The 23,842-nt window shown below is 41.6% G+C and overlaps 1 protein-coding gene across 1 annotated transcript in view; it reads left to right on the top strand.

The window, feature by feature from the left end:
* btbd7 (BTB (POZ) domain containing 7) overlaps nucleotides 1–23,842 on the top strand; it is a 59,533-nt gene that overhangs the window by 23,779 nt on the left and 11,912 nt on the right. Inside the window, exons 4-7 of the mRNA XM_067991939.1 lie at nucleotides 6,019–6,227; nucleotides 10,751–10,826; nucleotides 12,313–12,473; nucleotides 13,174–13,317. Coding sequence (XP_067848040.1) covers nucleotides 6,019–6,227; nucleotides 10,751–10,826; nucleotides 12,313–12,473; nucleotides 13,174–13,317 — 590 coding nt within the window. The remainder of the gene's footprint in view (nucleotides 1–6,018; nucleotides 6,228–10,750; nucleotides 10,827–12,312; nucleotides 12,474–13,173; nucleotides 13,318–23,842) is intronic.

Here is a 23,842-nt window from a genome sequence, read left to right as displayed (position 1 = left end):
AGCAATCTCATGTCCCCTTTTTGCCCTCCTGATTTCTCTCTTAACTCTACTCCGGCAATCTCTATACTCAAGGGATCCACTTGACCCCAGCTGCCTATGCATGTCATATGCCTCCTTCTTCTTTTTGACTAGGGCCTCAATCTCCCGAGTCATCCAAGATTCCCTACTTCTACCAGCCTTGCCCTTCACTTTATAAGGAATGTGATTAACCTGAATCCTGGTTAACACACTTTTGAAAGCCTCCCACTTACCAGACGTCCCTTTGCCTGCCAACAGACTCTCCCAATCAACTTCTGAAAGTTCCTGTCGAATACCATCAAAATTGGCCTTTCCCCCATTTAGAATTTTAACTTTTGGGCCATACCTATCCTTCTCCATAGCTATCTTAAAACTAATGGAATTATGATCACTGGTCCCAAAGTGATCCCTCACTAACACTTCTGTCACCTGCCCTTCCTTATTTCCCAAGAGGAGGTCAAGTTTTGCCCCCCCTCCAGTCGGGCCATCCACAAACTGAATGAGAAATTCCTCCTGAATACACTCAACAAATTTCTCTCCATCCAAGCCCCTAATGCTATGGCTGTCCCAGTCAATGTTGGGAAAGTTAAAGTCCCCTACTATTACCACCCTATTTTTCTTGCAGCTGTCTGTAATCTCCTTACATATTTGCTCCTCAATTTCCCGTTGACTATTTGGGGGTCTGTTGTACAATCCTATCAAAGTGATCTCTCCCTTCTTATTTTTCAGTTCTACCCATATAGACTCAGTGGGAAAACCCTCGGATATATCCCCTCTCACTACTGCCGTGATGTTCTCCCTAATCTAGAACGCAACTCCTCCTCCTCTCTTACCTCCTGCTCTATCTTTCCTATAGCATCTGTACCCTGGAACATTGAGCTGCTGGTCCTGCCCCTCCCTTAGCCATGTTTCAGTAATAGCTATAACATCCCAGTCCCATGTACCCATCCATGCCCTGAGTTCATCTGCCTTGCCCATCAGACTTCTTGCATTGAAATAAATGCAGTTTAATCTAGACTTCCCTTGGTCTTTGCCCTGCTTTCTCAGACCATCTGTCCGGTCATGTTCTGTACACTCTCCCTTACTGCCTTTTGTTTCTGTCACCACTTTACTTCCCACTGACTTCCTGCATCGGTTCCCATCCCCCTGCCACATTAGTTTAAACCCTCCCCCAACAGCACTAGCAAACACTCCCCCTAGGACATTGGTTCCAGTCCTGCCCAGATGCAGACCGTCCAATTTGTACTGGTCCCACCTCCCCCAGAACCGGTTCCAATGGCCCAGGAATTTGAATCCCTCCCTCTTGCACCATTTCTCAAGCCACGTATTCATCCTAGCTATCCTGTCATTCCTACTCTGACTAGCCCGTGGCACTGGTAGCAATCCTGAGATTACTACCTTTGAGGTCCTACTCTTTAGTTTAACTCCTAACTCCCTAAATTCAGCTTGTAGGACCTCATCCTGTTTTTTACCTATATCGTTGGTGCCTATATGCACCACGACAACTGGCTGTTCACCCTCCCCCTCCAGAATGTCCTGCAGCCGCTCCGAGACATCCCTGACCCTTGCACCAGGGAGGCAACATACCATCCTGGAGTCTCGGTTGCGTCCGCAGAAACGCCTGTCTATTCCCCTTACAATCGAGTCCCCTATCACTATAGCTCTGCCACTCTTTTTCCTGCCCTCCTGTGCAGCAGAGCCAGCCACGGTGCCATGAACCTGGCCACTGCCACCTTCCCCTGGTGAGCCATCTCCCCCAACAGTATCCAAAACGGTATACCTGTTTTGGAGGGAGATGACCCCAGGGGACCCCTGCACTGCCTTCCTACTCTTCCTCTGTCTGTTGGTCACCCATTCACTATCTCCCTCAGTAATTTTTATCTGTGGTGTGACCAACTCACTGAACGTGCTATCCACGACTTTCTCAGCATCGCGGATGCTCCAAAGTGAGTCCATCCGCAGCTCCAGAGCCGTCAAGCGGTCAAACAGTAGCTGCAGCTGGACACACTTCCCGCAGGTGAAGGAATCAGGGACACAGGAAGGATCCCTGAATTCCCACATCCCACAAGAGGAACATGACACGGCTCTGGGATCTCTTGCCATGACTTAACCCTTAAGTTAGCTTAACAACAACTACAATGTCAGAGAAAAAAAAAAGGAAAGAAAAACTACTTACCACTCCCTTTAAGGAGTTTACTCCTTTAAATTATTCTTAATTTAGAGAATGTTAACTTCACTAGGGACCTTGATTCACTAAAAAAACGCTACTTGCTAGAAGACCTGCAGACCTTCCCTTTCTTTTTACTTTCGTTACTGTCGATCAGTAGAAATACTCACCTGAACCTACTCGCCAATCAGGTGCCTCACCTGTGTCGCGTCCCTTTCTGATTCCTGACGTCACTTCGAACTCCGTGGCAGCTCCCTCTGAAATCCCGCCATTTTAATGGGACGCTCCCTCTGCTCTGATCCGCTCCTCTCAGCTGTTCTCGGCGCTCTGAAATCCCGCCTTTTTATGGGACACTCCCTCTGCTCTGATCCGCTCCTCTCAGTTCTAGACTCTCCAGCCAGGGGAAACATTCTCTCAGCAACTACCCTGTCAAGCCCTCTTAGGATCTTATATGTTTCAATGAGATCACCTCCCATTCTTCTAAACTCCAGAGAGTCTAGGCCCATTCTATTCAATCTCTCCTCATAGGACTGTGAGGAGGATGCAAAGATTCTGTGAAGGGATATAGACAGGTTAAGTGAGTGGGCAAGAAGGTGGCAGATGGAGTGTAATGTGAGGTTATTCATTTTTTTAGGAAAAATAGAAAAACAGAATATTTTTTAAAATGGTGAAAAATCATTAAATGTCGATGTTCAGAGGGATTTGGGTGCCCATGTACAAGAAACACAGAAAGTTAACGTGTAGGTTCAGCAAGCAATTAGGAAGGCAAATGGTATGTTGGCCTTTATTGCAAAGGGAGTGGAATACAAGAGCAAGGAAGTCTTGCTGCAATTGTATAGGACTTTGGTGAGACCACACCTCAAGTACTCTGCAATTTTGGTCTCCTTACTTAAGGAAGGATATGCTTGCCTACTAGATTGATTCCTGGAATGAGAGGGTTGCTTACTTTCCCACCTAGTTTTGTATCGTCAGCAAACTTGGATACATTACACTCGGTCCCTTCATCTAAGTCATTAATATAAATTGTAAATAGCTGAGGCCTAATCACCAATCACTGCGGCACCCCACTAGTTACAACCTGCCAACCCAAAAAGACCCATTTATTAATACTCTGTTTTCTGTCCATTAATCAATCTTTAATCCATGCTGATATGTTACCCCCAATCCCAGGAGCCCTAATCTTGTGTAACAACCTCTTATGTGGCACCTTATTAAATGGCTTTTGAAAATCCAAATATACTACATCCACTGGTTTCCCCTTTTCTACCCTGCTAGTTACATCCTCAAAAATACTTAAATAGATTTGTCAAACACGATTTCCCCATCATAAAACCGTATTGACTCTGCCTAATCATATTATGATTTTCTAAGTGCCCTGTTAATAATAGATTCTAACATTTTCCCTACTACTGATGTCAGGCTAACTGGCCTATAGATCCCTGCTCTTCCCTCCTTTCTTGAATAGCGTGGTTACATTTGCTACCTTCCAATCCACGGGACTATTCTAGAATCTAGGGAATTCTGGAAGATCAAAACCAATACATCCACTATCTCTACAGCCACTCCTTTTAAAAACCCTAGGATGTAGGCCATCAGGTCCAGGGGATTTGTCGGCTTTTAGTCCCATTAATTTTTCTAAAACTTTTTCTTTACTAATCTTAATTACCTTAAGTTCCTCCCTCTTAGACCCTTGGTTCCTCACTATTTATTTCCGATATGTTTTTTGTGTCTTCTACTGTGAAGACAGACACAAAATATTTGTTGAACGTCTCTGCCATTTCCTTATTCCCCATTATAATTTCTCCTGTCCCTGCCTCTTTACTTTCGCTAATCTTTTGCTTTTAATATACTTGTAGAAGCTCCTCCCATCTGTTTTTATAATACTTGCTAGTTTACTCTCATATTCAATTTTCTCCGTCTATTAATTTCTTGGTTATCTAATTTCCTGATTTATACTTTGTCCCACACTATAACTACTGTTAGGGGGCCTGTAAACTTCTCTCACCAGTGTTTTCTGCCCTTTGTTATTTTCTTAGCTCCACCCACACTGATTCTACATCCTGATTTTCTGAGCTAAAATCCTTTCTCACTACTGTCTTTATCTCATCTTTTATTATCGGGGCTACCACTTTCCCCCCCCCCCCCTTTCCATTTTGCCTATATTTTCTAAAAGTCAAGTACCCTGGAATATTTAGTTCCCAACCTTGGTCACCCTGCAACCACATCTCAGTAATGGCTACTAGATCAAACCCATTTATCTCTATTTGTGCCATTAATTCATTTATCTTGTTATGAATGCTTCGTACATTCAGATACAATGCCTTTAATTTTACCTTTTTCCTTTTATTCCCCGATGTGACCTTAGTCACTAATGCCCTATTACCTTTGTTAAACTCTCTGTCCCTTCCTGACACACTCTGCTTGTTTTTATCCATATCACTACTCTGCTGTACAGCCTTGACTTTTCTTTTTACTGGTAAAAGTAAAATGACCTTTACCTGAAACCTCCCTCCCTCCCCCTTTATTACTTTAAAGCCCTATCTACCGCCCTAGTTATTCAATTTACCAGGACACTGGTCCCAGCCTGGTTTAAGTGGAGCCCGTCCCAACGGAACAGCTGTCTCCTTCCCCAGTACTGATGCCAGTGCCCCATGAATTGAAACCCCTGATTCCCACACCAGTCTTTCAGCCACGCATTTAACCATCTAATCTGTTTGTCCCTATGCCAATTTGCACGTGGCTTGGGTAGTAATCCAGAGATTATTATCTTTTGAGGTTCTGCTTTTTAATTTGGTCCCTAGCTCCTCAAACTCCCTCAGCAGAACCTCAATCCTAGTTCTACCTATATCATTGGTTCCTACGTGGATCACAACAACTGGATCCTCCCCCCTCGCGCTCCAAGTTCTTTTCCAGCCCTGAGGCAATGTCCTTAACCCTGGCACCGGGCAGGCAATGCAGCCTTCGGGACTCCCGATCGCGACTGTAGAGAACATTATCTATCCCCTACCACTACTATCAACATGAAGCCAATTTAGACTAATAAAAAAAAACAGGACTTATTTCAATTAGATACTTGCAGCTCAAATCTATTTTAGTATCAAACGTGGCTGGCATTGGGTGTTATAGTGCTATAGCCACATAAAGCCAGCGCCAGTCTCTTCTACTCCACTCTGTTTATGGCTAGCTGCTGCACCTCTCACGTAATCCTTGCTTCTCACAGGTTCTTCTCCACATTGCTTTGCCAGGTTGATCTTCTATCCTCTTATTCAACTGCTATTTCAGTGCTTTGTCTAGATTCTTTCATGATGACCATGTCACAAAACTAGCTGATGTACTGTGGCTTTGTAACTTTGGTTTATTGGTTGATGCCTTGCTCTTTCTCTGACTGCCTTGTTTGTCACTTTATCTGTCCACCTGATCCTGACATTTGAAGTCTCAAGTGTCCAGTTTCTTTTCTGTACTCAGTCAGGTTTCAGTACTATATAATAGGAGGGACAAGATATTGCTATTACATAGTCTGTTTATTTTGATGGATAGTTTAGTATTTATCCAGAAATAATGCAGTTTGTTATAAGCGTTATCTGCTTTGCCAATTTTAATTGGTCATCTTTTACAGTATCACAATTGCTCCAGAGTATATATCAGATATGAACTTATTATTTACATTATTGATCAATGTTGTCAGATCAATGAAGATTTAAAGAGTAATTTTTAAAGATTTTTTTATGCACAATTTCTACTGTCAAGTAGAATTGGATAACTACGCCTGTATCAAAAAGATAATCTACATCTCTGTCTATATCGAAAATAATGTTTAATTTGCATTTTCACAGGTTGTGAAGATATTGTGATGGAGAGTATCTCCCTGGACACCTTGATTTCCATTCTGAAATGGAGTTCACAGCCTTATGGCTCTAAATGGGTTTATCGCCAGGCACTTAATTTCTTATGTGAGGAGTTCACGTCAGTCATGATCTCAGATGTGTTCTTTGAACTCAGCAAAGACCACTTGCTTACTGTCCTTCAGTCAGATTATTTGCAGGTATTGGCTCATGTTTATTTCATCTGACACACATGGTCAATCAGAATTTTAAGTGAATTAGTAGTTTGACCAAACTAGTTGCCTAACTTACAAGCGTAGAAATTTCTTAGTGGAATGGGTCCATGGTGCTAAACTGCCCATGATTTAATAATAAATTGGCGAACTCACTTAGGTCATAAAGACGACCACTATAGGAAAAGGTAAATTTAGTCTGCTTGTTTGCCCTCTGTGCCAAAAATGGAACTGAGTTCCATTTCCCAGAACTGATGTACCTCACCTTGAGCACAACAATTCACGCAAATTAGATCACGGCCATCTTAACAAAATAGTTAGAAATATTTTTAGGAATGTTTTTGGTTGTTAAAATGCTTCATATACTCAACAAATGGAAGGATGCCTATAAGTACATATGAAGTTTAATGGAAAAATAGAAAAAATTATGGCACAGAGGAGGCCATTCGGCCCATTGTGTCTGTGCCAGTCAAAAAAGAGCTACCCAGCCTAATCCCCACTTTCCAGCACTTGGTCCGTAGCCTTGTAGGTTATGGCACTTCAAGTGCATATCCAAATACTTTTTGAATGTGATGAGGGTTTCTGCCTCGACCACCCTTTCAGGTAGTGAGTCCCAGACCCCTACCATCCTCTGGGTGAAAAAAGTTTTCCTCAACTCCCCTCTAATCCTTCTACCAATTACTTTAAATCTATGCCCCCTGGTTTTTGACCTCTCTGCTAAAGGAAATAGATCCTTCCTGTCCATTCTATCTAGGCCCCTCATAATTTTATACACCTCAATTAAATCAACCCTCACCCTCCTCTGTTCCAAAGAAAACAACCCCAGCCTATCCAATCTTTCTTCATAGCTAAAACTCTCTGGTCCTGGCAACATCTTCCGAAATCTCCTCTGTACCCTCTCTAGTGCAATTACATCCTTCCTATAATGTGGTGACCAGAACTGTACACAGTACTCAAGCTGTGGCCTAACTAGTGTTTTATACAGTTCTAGCAGAACCTCCCTGCTCTTGTATTCTATGCCTCGGCTAATAAAAGAAAGTATCCTGTATGCCTTCTTAACCACCTTATCTACCTGTCCTGCTACCTTCAGGGATCTGTGGACATGCACTCCAAGGTCCCTCTGTTGCTCTACCCTCTCAGTATCCTCCCATTTATTGTACATTCCCTTGTCTTGTTTGACCTCCCCAAATGCATTACCTCACACTTCTCTGGATTGAATTCCATTTGCCACTTTTCTGCCCACCTCACCAGTCCATTGATATCTTCCTGCAATCCACAGCTTTCCTCCTCACTATCAACCACACGGCCAATTTTTGTATCATCTTCAAACTTCTTAATCATGCCCCCTACATTTAAGTCTAAATCATTAATATATACTACAAAAAGCAAGGGACCTAGTACTGAGCCCTGTGGAACCCCACTGGAAACAGCCTTCCAGTCAAAAAAAACCACCTGTTGACCATTACCCTTTGCTTCCTGCCAATTTTGGATCCAAGTAGCCACTCTCCCTTGGATCCCATGGTCTTTTAGTTTTTTGACCAGTTTGCCTTGCGTCCTTGTCAAAAGCCTTGCTAAAATTCACGTAGACTACATCAAACACACTACCCTCATCGACCCTCCTTGTTACCGCCTCAAAAAGTTGTCAAGTTAGTCAGACACGACCTTCCTTAAGCAATCCATGTTGACTGTCCTTGATTAATCCCTGCCTTTCTAAATGTCGGTTTATACTGTCCCTTAGAATCGATTCCAATAATTTGCCCACCACTGAGGTTAGACTGACTGGCCTATAATTACTAGGTCTATCCTTTTCTCCCTTTTTAAACAGTACAATGTTAGCATCCTCCAATCCTCCAGCACCACACCTGTAGCTAGGGTGTTTCCTCCCTTGCTTCTTTTAACTGCCTGGGATACATTTCATCCGGGCTGGCGATTTATCTACTTTCAAAGATGCTAAACCCCTTAATACTTCCTCTCTTACTATGCTCATCCCATCCAATATTTCACACTCCTCCTCCTTAACTACAATCTCTGCATTGTCCCCCTCGTTTGTGAAGACAGACACAAAGCATTCACTATGAACCAAACCCACATCTTCCGCCTCCACACACAGGTTACCTTCTTGGTCTCTAATAGGCCCTACTCTTTCCTTAGTCATCCTCTTGCTCTTTATATATTTATAAAACATTTTTTGGGTTTTCCTTAATTTTACTTGCCAGTATTTTTCAATATCCTCTTTGCTTTCCTAATTTCCTTTTTAATTTCACCCCGGAACTTTCTATACTCTTCTAGGCTTTCTGCAGTTTTGAGCTCTTGGTGTCTGTAATAAGCTTCCCTTTTTTGTCTTATCTTACCCTGTATGCTCCTTGTCATCCAGGAGGCTCTAGATTTGGCAGTCCCACCCTTTTTCCTTGTGGGAACATGTTTACTCTGAACCCCTTGAATGCCTCCCACTGGTCTGGCACTGATTTACCTTCAAGTAACTGTTTCCAGTCCACTTTTGCTAAATCACTTCTCAGCTTAGTAAAATTGGCCTTTCCCCAATTTAGAACTTTTACTCCCATTCTATCTCTGTCCTTTTCCATAACTATGCTGAATCTAACTGAATTATGATCACTACTGCCAAAATGCTCTCCCATTGATACCCATTCCACCTGCCCAGCTTCATTCCCTAAAACTAAATCCAAAACTGCCCCTCCTTTTTGGGCTTGCTACGTACTCGCTAAAAAAGTTTTCCTGAATGCAACTTAAGGATTCTGTGCCCTCCAAACCTTTTACACTGATTCTATCCCAGTTAATATTAGGGTAGAAAATGTAGGTTTAACATTTTGACTGTTACAGGATTGTTGGGATGTACCTTCCAATGCAACACAAAAGTGGCAATGTTTAGAATTTCAATTTAAGGTAGTTTCCAAAATGAGAGAACACTCAAAAATTGGCTTGAAATTCAGTTTACTCTGATATTATGTTAGCTTCCTTTAAACACAAAAGGAGTACTGTTTACATAAGATCTATCCATTACGCATGCAGCACGATTTCTCCACACAGGCTGTACTCAATTATTACAAGGGGTAGTTTGAGATGACTGAAGCCTTTGTCCTAGCTGCATTGAACTAGTCATAATGTAAACAGTAATGTTCACTTTTTGTTACAGCAAAATTGCATAGTATTTCAAAATAAACTTTCATGATTTTTAGTACATAAATAGTGCTATTAAGGAGAGTACATTTAAATTTAATTGTGGAAGCACATGCTTCAACTTGTGATTCAAATATGCTCTTTGTAAATTTCAGAACCCAGGTTTTGAGATGTGTAGTGTTTCATATTTAAAAGGCTCCAAATCATCATTTATGTATATACAATAATGTATGCAAATATGCTTTACCTGCAATTTCATGAGATTTCATGCAAACTGCATGTTGGGAAAGTTATTAGTAAGAAGTTCATTTAAACTACAGAAAATACAAGGAGATTCTTCATAGTGCAGAGAAGAAAGCTTCAGGATGGTAACGTACCATTAACAGTGAAAGGATCGAATCTGTAGGCTTGACACCCCATCTCTTGACAAAGGCATCATTGTCTTGCATGGGTGCTATTGGTTCAGAGTTGTAATTTAACTTATTCCCGTCCTATTTCTCTCGCCTCCTTTTCCCCCCATCTCCTCTAATTTAAAAAAAAAATTAAGGCCTCCACCAGGGGAACGAGAGGGACCTTCAGTGTTGTCACGAGACTATAGTATATTGATACCATCGTGTGCTCTTAGTGAAAAAAAATCATGTTTACCGTTGTATTAAAATGTTAGCCTTCATAGCCATAATCTATGGAAATAAGTTTAGACAACAGACCAATTGTTTAAGTAACTGCTCAGAACAGCTAATAAACTGATTATGGTATGCAATTTTACCACAAATAAGCAGAAATCCGGGACCTGGAATTTCCATCCTGGACAATTAGGAATAAAGGACCAATGCCAATATCAATTATTCTTTAAATTCTGCCTCTTTTGTTACTGTGTGCTTAGTGAGGGAAGTAGTTTCAAGAAGGTAAACAACTTTTGACAATAGTTGAAGCATTCCAGACTTCAAACTGAGTTTTGCAAATCCTGTTTTGTGCTGCAAGTAGCATTTTTTTTTACCGGTTTGCAGTTCATTGAGCTAAGTCGCAATATACCCTTCTGATGAATGCTGAACAGTTAAAAATGTTAATTGATGCTGATCACTTAATCTATGAGTGCATCTGAAGCACAGATACTGGTTTGTTTTAATGTGTTATTTCTAATACATTTGAGATCAACTTTTAGAGACATTTTGGCAAGTACTTGGAGCTTCAAATTATACTTTCAGAATTTGTTTATTGTCCTTTTGGACAGGTGTAAGCAATTGCTGAATGTGCATTTACTGCAGTAATAAAGCAATACACGGATAGGGTGAATTGGTTCTGAATATCGTGTATGATGATACAAATTTCTGTTTACATTTTTTTTAGAAATTAACAATACATACATTTTATTTAAGGCTAGTGAGCAAGATATCCTGAAATACATGAATAAATGGGGAGAGCACCAGCTCATCAAACAAATGGCAGAAAGAGGTGAGAATGTGTTTATAAATTTTAAATCAATTTCTTAATCTCTGGTTAAACATAATGTATAAATACAGAATTCCAGAAGTCATTGTGTAAAATGAAGAACTTGAACATAATCGTTATTTCCTTATTTCACGTCTTTTGATGCAAACAAAGAATAAAATCAGTCTCTGCTGCACACAATTATTTCTAAGGGTCTGTGCTTGTTTTGAGATGGTGGCATTTCTGAAGCAGGTTTTACTCAACTTTAAGGTGCTTGATTTATACAGATGATTGCACAGACAAAACTAATCTAGATTAAATTCAAATTATCTTATTTTTCTGTAGAGCTTACTTTTGATCATGGTGATTGATGTAAGTTGTATTTGACTCCGATTGAAACTGACTGTACCACATTGAACCCACTGAGTGATTTGTAGAAAATAACATGGTAGTTTAGAAGAATGTGAATTCTTGGATCTAAACCCACATAAATTAGAGTTCTGTAATATGATCTGAAAATGTATATGTGTACCTTTTGGAAAGAAAAGTGAATTGGAATGCTTTTTGAACACAAGAATGTTGGCATATGCATTGCATGTGTGATATGCAAATATCTCGGATGATGTTTCCTACTAGTAGAATTCTATTAGTGTGTGGTCATTCAGTTTTTAAAAAAAACACAATTCCTGCTGCTATTTTCTGGATAATTAAAATATGTAAAATATGGAAGTACTGTTTTTGTTTTCTGTTGCTCTGTTTTTGAAAGAGAATTATATTGATAGCCACATTCAAAGTAAATTATTGATTGGGTGAGGCTCTTTGTTTTAATTTAGTCCTTCAAGGTTTTAAATTCAGAACCCAAGAATTTAGAAATAAACAAAGTTCATCAGCATGTTGCATCATTCAGGCCCTGTTGCAGGAACTTGTTTTTTGCCACTTTTTTGTAGTCTGAAACCTATATCTCTATAACCTCTTGCTCAAGAAACTGACCCAGTTCCCTTTTGAATACTCCAGTTGAGCTAAAACTTGCTGCATTAGGTTCCAGTCTGTTTTGTAAGATAACTGCAAGCATGCAGAGGCTGTTCCTTGAATTCAAATCATGACGACTTCCGCCTATTGTGCTCTCTGGTTCTCCTACCCTAGCCTTGCACAAAATACCCCTCTACATAAATCCTGTTGATTCCCTTCACTTCAAAAGCTTGGATTATGCCTATTTCTACACTGCTTCATCATCAATGAGCCTTCTTCCACACTGAACTCTAAACATGTTGTGGTAATTTCACAACTATTGTGGTCAAGGATTATGAATCGGTGGGCAAGTAAACTTGCTGGGAAAGCACTTTAATTCTTTCTTCAAATATGTTTTCATTAGTTTTCAAATTATCCAAACTAGTTGCTTGCTCTTTAAACAAATTCTGATGGTATTTACAAATTTCTTTGCACTCTGACCATCTGCAGACAAAATATTGTATGGTTTTCTATTAATGTTTTGTTTGTGTTTTTGTTCAAGAGCCAAATCTGCTGAGTGGAACGGCACACAGTGTAAACAAGCGAGGTGTAAAGCGACGTGATCTTGACCTAGAGGAACTAAAAGAGATATTGTCCTCCCTACTGCCTCATATTCGCATAGATCATATCCTGCCCACAAACAGCGAGGTCCTCAATGACGCTGTAAGTTTAGTGTTTGTTTCTTTTAAAGGGAAATGTGATATCTGAATTCTAAGGATTTTTTCTTTGTCTCTTAATTATTTTGCTCATTTTTAAGGTCCATCATACTATTGGATTCCATGGGTGAGAGATCGAGGAGACCTCGTGCCCAATGCCTCTAGCAATGGTTCACTGTAACTAGTTGCTGTGAGGTGTGCAAGCGGAGCCTGTGGCCGTTTGTGAACACTCTTACTATACTTCTGTTGTATACTTCTCCCTACCTCGTTTATTGTCACCCTGCCATGTTTTAATTCATTCTACTGCCATCTGGCAGCGCATTAATAGAAAACTTGTTAGTGGCAGCTGGACCATAAATGGGGAATAAATAATCTAATGAGTGCAGAGCCTGCACATTTTGTTTAGAACTACAGTACTCTACAACTAGCAGCCATATAAAATATTAGCATTAAGGCAATTATAACTTTTTTAGTAGGGGTGGGAGAACTTCATTCCACTACTATCCTTACATCACTGAATGCAGTAGAACAATACTTGCCATTCTTCCGAGGGAGCACTATAAATGCAAGAGGATTAATATAATTGCATATCTTGTTTCAAAATCTGTTTCATTTCATTAAGTTGGTGAGCTTTACATAGTAAAATTAGGAATTGTAAATCAGTAGAAAAATTGTTAATGTTCAACCATACCATTTTTGTTGTCTAGATAAAGAGGGGACTTATTAGCACACCACCATCAGATATGCTACCAACAGCTGAAGGTGGAAAATCTCATGCTTGGCTACGTCAGAAGAATGCTGGGATATATGTAAAGCCTCGCTTATTCGCACCTTATGTGGAGGAGGCAAAGGTACTCTTGTGCAAAAGTAGACCATATTTGATTTTTTTTTAACCTTACCCCCCAAGACCTCCCAAAGCTGGAAAGATGTATGGATTAAATACAATGTGCTTTGCAATTTAATGTCTCCAGTAATAACTGATACTAGCCATAAACTATTTTCTAATTTATTCTTTATGGTATTTGACATTCTCCAAATTTCCAAGTGCAACAGTAGATTTCGAATAGACTGGAGAAGAAGTGCTTCAGCTTGCCCCGGTTTGGTTTGCTAATCACTTTATAGTACTATGCAGAGCACAAATTTGGCACAGTACCACCGTGTTCTGTACATCCAATTATAAGATGGCGTGTCATGGTCAGTTCAGCTGGTGTCCTGTTTTGTATACTAGAAAACCTACTAATGGCTGTAAGCTGGTTAGAAGCTTGGGAGCAGATTAACTGCCTGAGAGATCTGGCACTGGGAGACCTGATGAGGGCAAAAGAGAGAGAAAGAAATGCCTCCATAGTAAGGATTAAGCAGAAATTATGGTAACAGCTGCAATAACAACTTTGAGATTTGAATTGAATTTTTAAAATACTAACTTGGGTTTTAATTTTGATGCATCAATTTTCATTGTGAATTTCTACGGTTTATAATACTGATCTTGTCATTTGTCACTCTTAAAATGGGAAAGGCTAAATTAAATAAATGGGAGACAGAATAATTGTGCAACAGAATAAAGGATTGAGTTCATATTTAAATAAAATATTAATGCATTCTAAGTAATAAATAGTAACCTTTTTAGTTTGGCACAAATGTCAGTTAATACTTCGGTATCCTGTCTGCTATATCAGATTTGAACTCTTAAATTCTACCATCAGTTCCAGCCGTTTCTGTATATAATGTTGTACAGTCCAGTTGGTTTTTTACTGTCAGCAGGTTGTGTTTGCCTGCCTTCATTGCATTCAGCTTAATGCCAATAAGAAGCGACATCTCGATTGTTGCTGACAGTTCCACAATTTTGTCTTATAATTGTCCAATTAATCTGCACCACTTTTCCTGACACTACAGTGTTTGAACCATTTTAATCTGTGCATTGCCAAGATAATATATGAATGTGACGGTTAGCTTGTGTGGAATGTTATCTTTCAGAAATGTTTGTATTAAATATTGCAGGTGTGTGCTAGCACATCCGTGGTTGCTTTGAGTGCCCAGTAGCACGTGTTATGAGTGAAACTTAGAATCATAGGTTACAGCACAGAAGGTGGTCATTCGGCCCATCGAATGCAAGAGCATGCCAGCTAGTCCCACTCCCCCGCCCTATCCCCGTAGCCCTGCAAGTTTTTTCCTTTCAAGTACTTATCCAGTTCCCTTTTGAAGGCCATGATTGAATCTGCCTCCACCTCCTCCTCGGGCAGTGCATTCCAGATTCTAACCACTCATTGTGTTTTTAAAAAAAAAAAATTTCCTCATGTCGCCTTTGGTTCTTTTGCCAATCCTTTAAATCTATGTCCTCTGGTTCTTGACCCTTCTACCAATGGGAACAGTTTCTCTCTCTACTCTGTCTAGACTCTTCATGATTTTGAATACCTTTATCAAATCTCCTTGCAACCGTCTCTGTTCCAAGGAGAACAACCCCAGCTTCTCCAGTCTATCCACGTAACTAAAGTCCCTCATCCCTGTTATCATTCTAATCACTTCTGCACCCTCTCTAAGGCCTTCATATCTTTCCTAAAGTGCGGTGCCAAGAACTGGATGCAATACTCCAGTTGTGGCCGAACCAGTGTTTTATAAAGGTTCATCGTGACTTCTATACTTTTGTACTCTATGCCTCTATTTATAAAGCCCAGCATCCCTTATGCTTTTTTTAACCGCTTTCCTGCCACCTTCAATGATTGGTGCACCTATACCTCCAGATCACTCTGTTCCTAGGAACATAGGACCAGGAGTAGGCCATTCAGCCCCTCGAGCCCGCTCTGCCATTTGATATGATCATGGCTGATCTGTGATCTAACTCCATGTACCTGCCTTTGGCCCATATCCCTTAATACCTTTGGTTGGCAAAAAGCTTTCTATCTCAGATGTAAAACTAGCAATTGAGCTAGCATCAATTGCCGTTTGCGGAAGAGTGTTCTAAACTTCTACCACCCTTTGTGTGTAGAAGTGTTTTCTAATCTCACTCCTGAAAGGTCTGGCTCTAATTTTTAGGCTGTGCCCCCTACACCTAGGATCCCCAACCAGCTGAAATAGTTTCTCTCTATCCACCTTATCTGTTCCCCTTAATATCTTATAAACTTCGATCAGATCACCCCTTAACCTTCTAAACTCTAGAACACAACCCCAATTTGTGTAATCTCTCCTCGTAACTTAACCCTTGAAGTCCGGGTATCATTCTGGTAAGCTTACGTTGCACTCCCTCCAAGGCCAATATGTCCTTCCGAAGGTGCGGTGCCCAGAACTGCTCACAGTACTCCAGGTGCGGTCCAACCAGGGTTTTGTATAGCTGCAGCATAACTTCTGCCCCCTTGTACTCTAGTCCTTTAGATATAAAGGCCAGCATTCCATTAGCCTTATTGATTATTTTCTGTGCCTGTTCATGACACTTCAATGATCTATGTACCTGAACCCCAAGTCCTTATGGACATCCACTGTTTTTAACTTTTTACTGTTTAGAAAGTACCCTGTTCTATCCTTTTTTTGATCCAAAGTGGATGACCTCACATTTGCCTACATTGAATTTCATTTGCCACAGTTTTGCCCATTCACCTAATCTATCAATATCACTTTGTAATTTTATGTTTTCATCTACACAGCTCACAATACCACCAATCTTTGTGTCATCGGCAAACTTAGATATGAGACTTTCTGTGCCTTCATCTAAGTCGTTAATAAATATTGTGAATAATTGAGGCCCCAAGACACATCTCTGCGGGACTCCACTAGTCACACCTGCCAATGTGAGCACCTACCCATTATCCCTACTCTCTTTCGCTCAGCCAACTTCCTAACCAAGTCTGTACTTTTCCCTCGATTCCATGGGCTTCTATCTTAGCTAACAGTCTCTTTTGTGGGACCTTATCAAATGCCTTCTGGAAGTCCATATAAATAACATCCATTGACCTTCCCCTGTCCACTACTTTAGTCACCTCTTCAAAAAATTCAATCAGGTTTGTCAGGCATGACCGACCTTTCACAAATCCATGCTGGCTCTCTCTGATTAACTGAAAATTTTCGAGGTGTTCAGATACCCTATCCTTAATTAAAGACTCCAGCATTTTCCCCACAACAGATGTTAGGCCAACTGGTCTATAATTCCCTGGTTTCCCTCCCTCTCCTTTCTTAAAAAGCGGAGTGACATGTGCAATTTTCCAATCTAGAGGGACAGTTCCTGAATCTAGAGAACTTTGAAAGATTATAGTTAGGGCATCTGCAATGTGCTCACCTACTTCCTTTAAAACCCTGGGATGGAAACCATCTGGTCCTGGGGATTTGTCACTCTTTAGTGCTATTATTTTCTTCATTACTGTTGTTTTACTTATGTTAATTTTATTGAGTCCCTGTCCCCAATTCATTACTAGTTTTCTTGGGATTTCCGGCTGCTACCCTCTTTTGCTACTGTAAATGCTGACGCAAAGTAATTATTCAACATGTCCGCCATTTCCCCATTGTCAATGACAATATCCCCACTTTCAGTTTTTAAGGGGCCAACACTGCTTCTGACCACCCTCTTTTTCCTAATATAACTGTAAAAATTCTTTGTATTGGTTTTGATATCCCTTGCAAGTTTCTTTTCATACACTCTTTTTGTAGCTCTTACTATCTGTTTTGTGACCCTCTGTTGATCTTTGTATCTTTCCCATTCGCCAGGATCTGTGCCATTTTTTTACTTTTAGTATGCCCTTTCCTTATGTCTTATACTGTCCCTTACCTCTTTAGTTGTCCATGGCTGTTTTTTTTGGCAAGTAAAGTTCTTGCCCCTCAGGGGTATAAACCGGTTCTGTATCACATTAAATGTTTCTTTAAACGTTTCCCACTGATCATCAGTCGTTTTACCCATTAACAGATTTGCCCAGTTTACTGTGGACAGTCTCTGTCTCATCCCATTGAAGTCGGCCTCACCCAAGTCTAGAATCTTAGCAGCTGATTCTCTCTTTTTTCCCTTTCAAACACTACCTTGAACTCGATCATGTTATGATTGCTATTGGATAGATGTTCACGCACAGTTAAGCTGTTAACTAAATCTGGTTCATTACTCATTACTAAATCTAGTATGGCTTGCCCCCTTGTTGCCTCAAGGACATACTGCTGTAGAAAACTACCCCGGACACACGCAAGAAATTCACTACCTTTCTGACAGTTGCTAGTCTGCTTTTCCCAATCTATGTGAAGGTTAAAGTCCCCCATCAAGACCACTATGCCTTTGTTACATGCTTGTCTAATCTCTGCATTTATGCAGTCCAGCACTTCAGAGCTGCTGCCAGGGGTCCTATACACAACTCCCACTATAGTCTTAGATCCTTTACTATTTCTCAATTCAACCCGTGAGGACTCTGTTGGCTGCTTACCTCTCGTTATATCCTCCTTTATCATTGAAGTGATTTCATCTCTAATCACTAAGGCTACTCCTCCCCCTCTTCCATTTTCCCTATCTCTCCTGTAGACTTTATAACCTGGTATATTTAGTTCCCAATCCTGACCATCCTGCAGCCATGTCTCTGTAATAGCTATCATGTCATACCCTCCAATTTGATTTTGTGCCTGTAGTTCATTTAATTCATTCCTTATACTCCGTGTGTTTTCTATATAGAACTCTTAGTTGGGCCACACACCCTAGCCTGTCCTTCAGCTTTGATGCTGGGTTAATCACTTCACACCTTCTAGTTTTCACTTTATCTGTAGTGCCTAAAGTACACTTTCTTTCTGCTGCTCTATGCTTTTCCCTTTCGCTAGTTCTTGAACAACTATTTGTATTGTAAATTTCCCCTGGGTTCTCCCCTCTCTTGCTGCTTTCAACTTTACTCTCTTCTGACTCCCTGCTCAAGTTCCCATCCCCCTGCCACTCTAGTTTAAACCCTCCCCAACAGCAGTAGCAAACCCCCCTGTGAGGATATTAATCCTGGATCTGTTGAGGTGCAACCTGTACCCCTTTTAGTGTTGTGCCATCCATTTTATATTGCCTCTCCTTGTTCTTCCTACCGAAATGTATCACTTTGCATTTTTCTGCATTAAATTTCATCTGCCACGTGTCCGCCCATGCCACCAGCCTGTCTATATCCTTTTGAAGTCTATCACTATCCTCCTCACTGTTCACTACACTTCGAAGTTTTGTGTCATCTGCAAATTTTGAAATTGTGGCCTCTATACTCAAGTCCAAGTCATTAATATATATCAAGAAAAGCAGTGGTCCCAGCACCGACCCCTGGGGAACACTATTGTACACCTCCCTCCAGTCCAAAAATAAACCGTTCACCACTACTCTCTGTTTCCTGACACTTAGTCAATTCTGTATCCATGTTGCTATTGCCCCCTTTATTCCACAGGCTGCAATCTTGATGATAAGCCTACCATGCGGCACTTTATCAAACGCCTTTTGAAAGTCCACATACACCACATCAACAGCATTGCCCTCATCTGCCCTCTCAGTTTTTTGATGAGGTAACAATCAGGTTAGTTAAACACTATTTGCCTTTAACAAATCCGTGCTGGCTTTCCCTAATCAATCCACACTCATCCAAGTGACTGTTAATTCTGTCCCGGATTATCGTTTCTAGAAATTTCCCCACCACTGAGGTTAAACTGATTGGCCTGTAGTTGCTGGGTTTATCCTTACACACTTTTTTGAACAAGGGTGTAACATTTGCAATTCTCCAGTCCTCTGGCACCACCCCTGTATCTGTGGATGTTTGGAAGATTATGGCGAGCACCTCCACAATTTCCACCCTTACTTCCCTCAGCAACCTAGTATGCATCCCATCTGGACCGGGTGACTTATCTACTTTAAGTACAGCCAGCCTTTCTAGTACCTCTTTATCAATTTTTTTAGCCTATCCAGTATCTCAACTATATCTTCCTTTACTGAGACTTTGGCAGCATCTTCTTCCTGGGTAAAGACAGATGCAAAGTACTCATTTAATACCTTGGCCATGCCCTCTGCCTCCATGTGTAGATCTTCTTTATGATCCCTAATTGGCCCCACCCCTCCTCTTGCTACCCATTTACTGTTTACATGTCTGTAGAAGACTTTTAGATTCCCTTTTATGTTGTTCGCCAGTCTATTCTCATACTCTTTGCCCCTCTTATTTCCTTTTTCACTTCCCCTCTGAACTTTCTATATTCTTTCTGGTTCTCACTTATGATATCATTCAGTATGTGGATGGCCTGACTAGAGAGGGGGCAAAACTTGACCTCCTCTTGGGAAATAAGGAAGGGCAGGTGACAGAAGTGTTAGTGAGGGATCACTTTGGGACCAGTGATCACAATTCCATTAGTTTTAAGATAGCTATGGAGAAGGATAGGTCTGGCCCAAAAGTTAAAATTCTAAATTGGGGAAAGGCCAATTTTGATGGTATTAGACAGGAACTTTCAGAAGTTGATTGGGAGAGTCTGTTGGCAGGCAAAGGGACGTCTGGTAAGTGGGAGGCTTTCAAAAGTGTGTTAACCAGGGTTCAGGGTAAGCATATTCCTTATAAAGTGAAGGGCAAGGCTGGTAGAAGTAGGGAACCTTGGATGACTCGGGAGATTGAGGCCCTAGTCAAAAAGAAGAAGGAGGCATATGACATGCATAGGCAGCTGGGATCAAGTGGATCCCTTGAGTATAGAGATTGCCAGAGTAGAGTTAAGAGAGAAATCAGGAGGGCAAAAAGGGGACATGAGATTGCTTTGGCAGATAAGGCAAAGGAGAATCCAAAGAGCTTCTACAAATACATAAAGGGCAAAAGAGTAACTAGGGAGAGAGTAGGGCCTCTTAAGGATCAACAAGGTCATCTATGTGCAGAACCACAAGAGATGGGTGAGATCCTGAATGAATATTTCACATCGGTATTTACGGTTGAGAAAGGCATGGATGTTAGGGAACTTGGGGAAATAAATAGTGATGTCTTGAGGAGTGTACATATTACAGAGAGGGAGGTGCTGGAAGTCTTAACGCGCATCAAGGTAGATAAATCTCCGGGACCTGATGAAATGTATCCCAGGACGTTATGGGAGGTTAGGGAGGAAATTGCGGGTCCCCTAGCAGAGATATTTGAATCATCGACTGCTACAGGTGAGGTGCCTGAAGATTGGAGGGTAGCAAATGTTGTGCCTTTGTTTAAGAAGGGCGGCAGGGAAAAGCCTGGGAACTACAGACCAGTGAGCCTGACATCTGTAGTGGGTAAGTTGTTAGAGGGTATTCTGAGGGACAGGATCTACAGGCATTTGGAGAGGCAGGGACTGATTAGGAACAGTCAGCATGGTTTTGTGAGAGGAAAATCATGTCTCACGAATTTGATTGAGTTTTTTGAAGGGGTAACCAAGAAGATAGATGAGGGCTGTGCAGTAGACGTGGTCTACATGGACTTCAGCAAAGCCTTTGACAAGGTACCGCATGGTAGGTTGTTACATAAGGTTAGATCTCATGGGATCCAAGGTGAGGTAGCCAATTGGATACAAAATTGGCTTGACGACAGAAGACAGAGGGTGGTTGTAGAGGGTTGTTTTTCAAACTGGAGGCCTGTGTCCAGCGGTGTGCCTCAGGGATCAGTGCTGGGTCCGCTGTTATTTGTTATTTATATTAATGATTTGGATGAGAATTTAGGAGGCATGGTTAGTAAGTTTGCAGATGACACCAAGATTGGTGGCATTGTGGACAGTGAAGAAGGTTATCTAGGATTGCAACGGGATCTTGATAAATTGGGCCAGTGGGCCGATGAATGGCAGATGGAGTTTAATTTAGATAAATGTGAGGTGATGCATTTTGGTAGATCGAATCGGGCCAGGACCTACTCCGTTAATGGTAGGGTGTTGGGGAGAGTTATAGAACAAAGAGATCTAGGAGAACAGGTTCATAGCTCCTTGAAAGTGGAGTCACAGGTGGATTGGGTGGTGAAGAAGGCATTCGGCATGCTTGGTTTCATTGGTCAGAACATTGAATGCAGGAGTTGGGATGTCTTGTTGAAGTTGTACAGGGCATTGGTGAGGCCACACTTGGAGTACTGTGTACAGTTCTGGTCACCCTATTATAGAAAGGATATTATTAAACTAGAAAGAGTGCAGAAAAGATTTACTCGGATGCTACCGGGACTTGATGGTTTGACTTTTCGGGAGAGGTTAGACAGACTGGGACTTTTTTCCCTGGAGAGTTGGAGGTTAAGGGGTGATCTTATAGAAGTCTATAAAATAATGAGGGGCATAGATAAGGTAGATAGTCAAAATCTTTTCCCAAAGGTAGGGGAGTCTATAACGAGGGGGCATAGATTTAAGGGGAGAGGGGAGAGATACAAAAGGGTCCAGAGGGGCAATTTTTTCACTCAAAGGGTGGTGAGTGTCTGGAACGAGCTGCCAGAGGCAGTAGTAGAGGCGGGTACAATTTTGTCTTTTAAAAAGCATTTGGACAGTTACATGGGTAAGATGGGTATAGAGGGATATGGGCCAAGTGCAGGCAATTGGGACTAGCTTAGTGGTATAAACTGGGCGACATGGACATGTTGGGCCGAAGGGCCTGTTTCCATGTTGTAACTTCTATGATTCTATGAATCTATGAACCTGACATCTATCAAACACCCCATTTTTCCGTTTCATCTTACTCACTATCTTTTTTTGTCTTCCAGACAGTTCTGGCTTTAATTGCCCTACCTTTCTGCCACTTGGGAATGTGCTTAGACTGTACCTGAACCATCTCCTCCATAAAGGCCGCCCACTGTTCAATTACAGTTTTGCCTGCCGATCTTTGATTCCAATTTACCCGGGCCATATCTGTCCTCATCCCATTGAAATCGGCCCTCCTCCAATTGAGTATTTTTACTCTCGAGTGGTCTGTGTCCTTTTCCATAGCTATTCTAAACCTTATGATACTATGATCGCTGCTCCCTAAATGCTCCCCTATTGACACTTGCTCCACTCGGCCCACCTCATTCCCTAGAACCAAGTCCAGCAATGCCTCCTTCCTCGTTGGGCCAGAAACATGCTGGTCAAGAAAGTTATCCTGAACTCATTTCAAAAATTCCATCCCTCTTTGCCCCTTATTATTTTTGTTATCCCACTATATATTAGGATAGTTGAAGTCCCCAGTTATCACTATTAGCTTGTGCACTTCTCTATAATTTCCCTGCAAATTTGCTCCACTGTATCCTTCCCACTAGTTGGTGGCCTATAGAATATACCCAGCAGTGTAATGGTACCTCTTTTATTTCTTAACTCTAACCAAATAAATTCAGTCCTTGACCCCTCCAGGACATCCTTTCTCTCCAGTACTGCAAAATTCTTCTTAATCAATACTGCCACCCGCCCCCCCCCCCCCACCCAACACACACCTTTCTTTCCTTCCCTATCTTTCCTGAGCACCTTGTATCCAGGAATATTTAGAACCCAATCCTGCCCTTTTTTGAGCCAGGTCTCCGTTATCGCCATGACATTGTATTCCCATGTGGCTATTTGCGCCTGCAGCTCACAAACCTTGTTTACTGCGCTTTGTGCGTTTACACGTATGCAGTGCAAACCAGTGCTAGACTTTCTTGTACTCTCTCTTAGTCTGATCCCACCTAATACTGTACTATTACTTGCTCTAGTGCTATCTTTCTCCCCCAATCCTTTGTGCACCTTGTTTCTCCTTTCCAGTGCTGCATCCTGGTGCCCATCCCCCTGCCAAATTAGGTTTAAACCCCCCCCCTCCACAGCGCTAGCAAACAACCTGCAACCCGCAAGGACATTGGTCCCAGCTCCGTACAGACCTGTACAGGACCCACCTTCCCCAGAAGTGATCCCTATGATCCAGGAATCTAAAGCTCTCCCTCCTGCACCATCTCACCACGCATTCTTCTGTTCTATCCTCCTATTTCTATACTCGCTAGCACATGGCACCAGGAGTAATCCGGAGATTACTACCTTTTGAGGTCCTGCTTCTTAATCTCTTTCCTAACTCCTTAAAATCTGCCAGCAGAACCCCATCCTTCTTTCTACCTATGTTGTTGGTATCGATATGGACCACGACCCCTGGCTGATCACCCTCTTTTTCCACCCCCCGCCCCCCAACCAGAATGTTCTGCAGCCACTCCGTGACATCCTTGATCTTGGCACCAGGGAGGCAACATACCATCCTGGAATCTCGTCTGCGGCCGCAGAAACGCCTATCTGCTCCCTTAACTATAGAATCCCCTATCTCTATTGCTCACCTGACCTTTCTCCTCTCCCCCCACTCCATGTACAGCTGACCCATGATGCTATGGTCTTGGCTCTGGCTGCACTCCTCAGAGGAATCCTCTCCCTCACCAGTATTCAGAACTGATGCACTCGGGACTCCTGTACTTCAGGCAACTGTAATTCATTTAAGAATAGAAATTTCTTGTTTTTACATATTGGTAC

This window comes from Heptranchias perlo, chromosome 10 (genome assembly GCF_035084215.1).
Source record: "Heptranchias perlo isolate sHepPer1 chromosome 10, sHepPer1.hap1, whole genome shotgun sequence".
NCBI lineage: Eukaryota > Metazoa > Chordata > Chondrichthyes > Hexanchiformes > Hexanchidae > Heptranchias > Heptranchias perlo.
The sequence above is the reverse complement of the archived record's forward strand: the minus strand, read 5'-3'. Positions and strand labels throughout refer to the sequence as shown.